Below are 2,500 nucleotides of genomic sequence, written 5' to 3' on the forward strand. Positions count from 1 at the left end.
TCTATTCTCAAACGTATGAGTTAATACAATTCCCTTAATAACATGTGCATTTGTTTTAATTTAACAAAAAACTGATGCCAAGACTTTTGATACAAACATTCAAAAGTTTTGACTTTATGGAAGTGATTAATGCATGTTCTTTTTTCCTCATTTCTTCCTTCTTCGTGGAAACAGATGTGCCAGGTAAGTACTATTTATTCACAGAGTAAGATAGTGTCTGTCTGTGTGTCTGTCGGGAATATCTGTTCATATGTATGCGTGTGTGTGGTTCATAATGAATATATGCATAACGGGAGACATGTACTGTGGGAGCATTTTAATGTACAAGTCTGTATAATTTAATGATTTGTTTGTTACAATCTATAAAAACGTCTTCGCTCGGACATCCTGTTATGTATATATTGATGTACACGAATGCATATAGATAGATAGATTGATAGACATACATACAGATAGATACATATATACATGAATATGGATGGATAGATATGAAATGAAAAATGTAAATGGCCTTTGATACTAAAGGGAAATGAAATATTTGTGCGTCATACCTAGCAGAAAAAAGACAAGAGTCTTTATATAACACTCGCATCGTAAGACCTTTTAGATGTTCAGATTCTCATCCCTTTTCCTCTCTCTTTCCATGGCACTCCACCCGACGTTCCGCCCACCTCCTTGTGCTCCGCCTTCTTCTTTCCTTCTCCCCCTTCCTCACACGCCTTCCACCACGCCCCCATTTCTCCAAATCCCGATGCTCCTCCCCTTTCCAACCACACCCGATGCTCCTCCCCTTTCCAACCAAACCCGATGCCCCTCCCCTTTCCAACCACACCCGATGCCCCTCCCCTTTTTCAACCACACCCGATGCCCCTCCCTTTTTCAACCACACCCGATGCTCCTCCCCTTTCCAACCACACCCGATGCTTCTCCCCCTTCCAACCACACCCGATGCTCCTCCCCTTTCCAACCACACCCGATGCTCCTCCCCCTTGCCAACCACACCCGATGCCCCTCCCCTTTTCAACCACACCCGATGCTCCTCCCCTTTCCAACCACACCCGATGCTCCTCCCCTTTCCAACCACACCCGATGCTCCTCCCCTTTCCAACCACACCCGATGCTCCTCCCCCTTCTTCTCCAACGTCCCCCCGGCCCGCCTCTCTCCCCGGGGACGCCTCCCAACGCCAGCTGGACGCACGAGTAAGTATCATGGTAAACGTTCCTTTGTTTAGTCCATCGATTAATCCTCAACCTAATTATGGATATTGTGCTAATGAAAAGTCGATGATTTTCATTTATTCAAATATATATATATATTTTTTAAATATCTATGTTATAAGCATTGTGTTTAGAATATTCTCTGTCTTGTGGTGGTGGACGGAGGAGGAGTGTTGTCATTAGGTAAAATAGCGGATGCTGTTGGCAAAGAAATATAATTTAGGTTCATTCCGGACGTGTCTCGGTCCGGGCGGCCGGTCTGTGCGTTCAGGTCCCTTTTTTTTCGTTTAAAGATCTTGTGGCTCCTTTTTCTGCGGTTTATTTATTAGTCTTAAAATTTACTTTGCGTCTTGTCGCATTTGCTTCTGTTTCTCTCTTTTTATCTCTCTCTCTCTCTCTCTCTTTCTCTCTCTCTCTCTCTCTCTTTCTCTCTCTCTCTCGCTCTCTTTCTCTCTCGCTCTCTCTACCTCTCTCTCTCTCTCTCTCTCTCTCTCTCTCTCTCTCTCTCTCTCTCTCTCTCTCTCTCTCTCTCTCTCTCTCTCTCTCTCTCTCTCTCTCTCTCTCTCTCTCTCTCTCTCTCTCTCTCTCTCTCTCTCTCTCTCTCTCTCTCTCTCTCTCTCTCTCACTCTCTCTCTTTCTCCTTATCTCGAAGGCGACATAATCTCCCCTCACCACTCACATTTCCCCTCATCCCTGTCGACGCGAAAGGGCTAATGAGGTACATATGAGGAGACTCATTTAACTCCCACATGCACGGTACAAGGCCGCCGTTTTCTTTGCTCGGTTTTCACATGGCATTGCTTGATTTTTTTTATCTGATTTCAAGTGAAGATGCGAGCGTAAAATGTATATAAATGGCAAGATTTTTTAAAATTATTATTGTAAAGTAGGGCTATATGCTTTGCACATTTTACGAAAAGAAATTCTATTTTGCGTGAATTGATGTTTACACATGATACTTGATAAAGTAAAATATAGCATTTCTTTCCCTTTATATTTTGTTTTTATACACGCATTTGATTTTTTTTTTTTTCCATATTTCTCTTTCTACTCTTTTCATCTTTTCCAAATCTACGCTAGAACGCCAAGAAAGCTTTATAATAAAATATCTCTATCGCCTTCTCATGTATCTTCCGCCCTTTCGATATTAATCCAGAAGGACAAACTCCGCCCTCAGCAGCCAAACGTCACACCCAGAATTAAAACTTTGATAAGAAAAGTATGCATAAAGATTAGCCGACAGCGAGACACCAAGCTGCCAAATGGCGCTTTCTCCCCGAAA

General features: G+C 42.8%; 1 protein-coding gene across 1 annotated transcript in view; it reads left to right on the plus strand.

Moving 5' to 3' along the window:
* Nucleotides 1–2,500, plus strand: part of LOC125046283 — a 28,802-nt gene that overhangs the window by 23,164 nt on the left and 3,138 nt on the right. The window contains exons 6-7 of the mRNA XM_047644088.1: nt 175–183; nt 1,189–1,200. Of these exons, the coding sequence (XP_047500044.1) occupies nt 175–183; nt 1,189–1,200 (21 nt within the window). The remainder of the gene's footprint in view (nt 1–174; nt 184–1,188; nt 1,201–2,500) is intronic.

Source organism: Penaeus chinensis, chromosome 4 (genome assembly GCF_019202785.1).
Source record: "Penaeus chinensis breed Huanghai No. 1 chromosome 4, ASM1920278v2, whole genome shotgun sequence".
NCBI classification, from domain to species: Eukaryota; Metazoa; Arthropoda; class Malacostraca; order Decapoda; family Penaeidae; genus Penaeus; species Penaeus chinensis.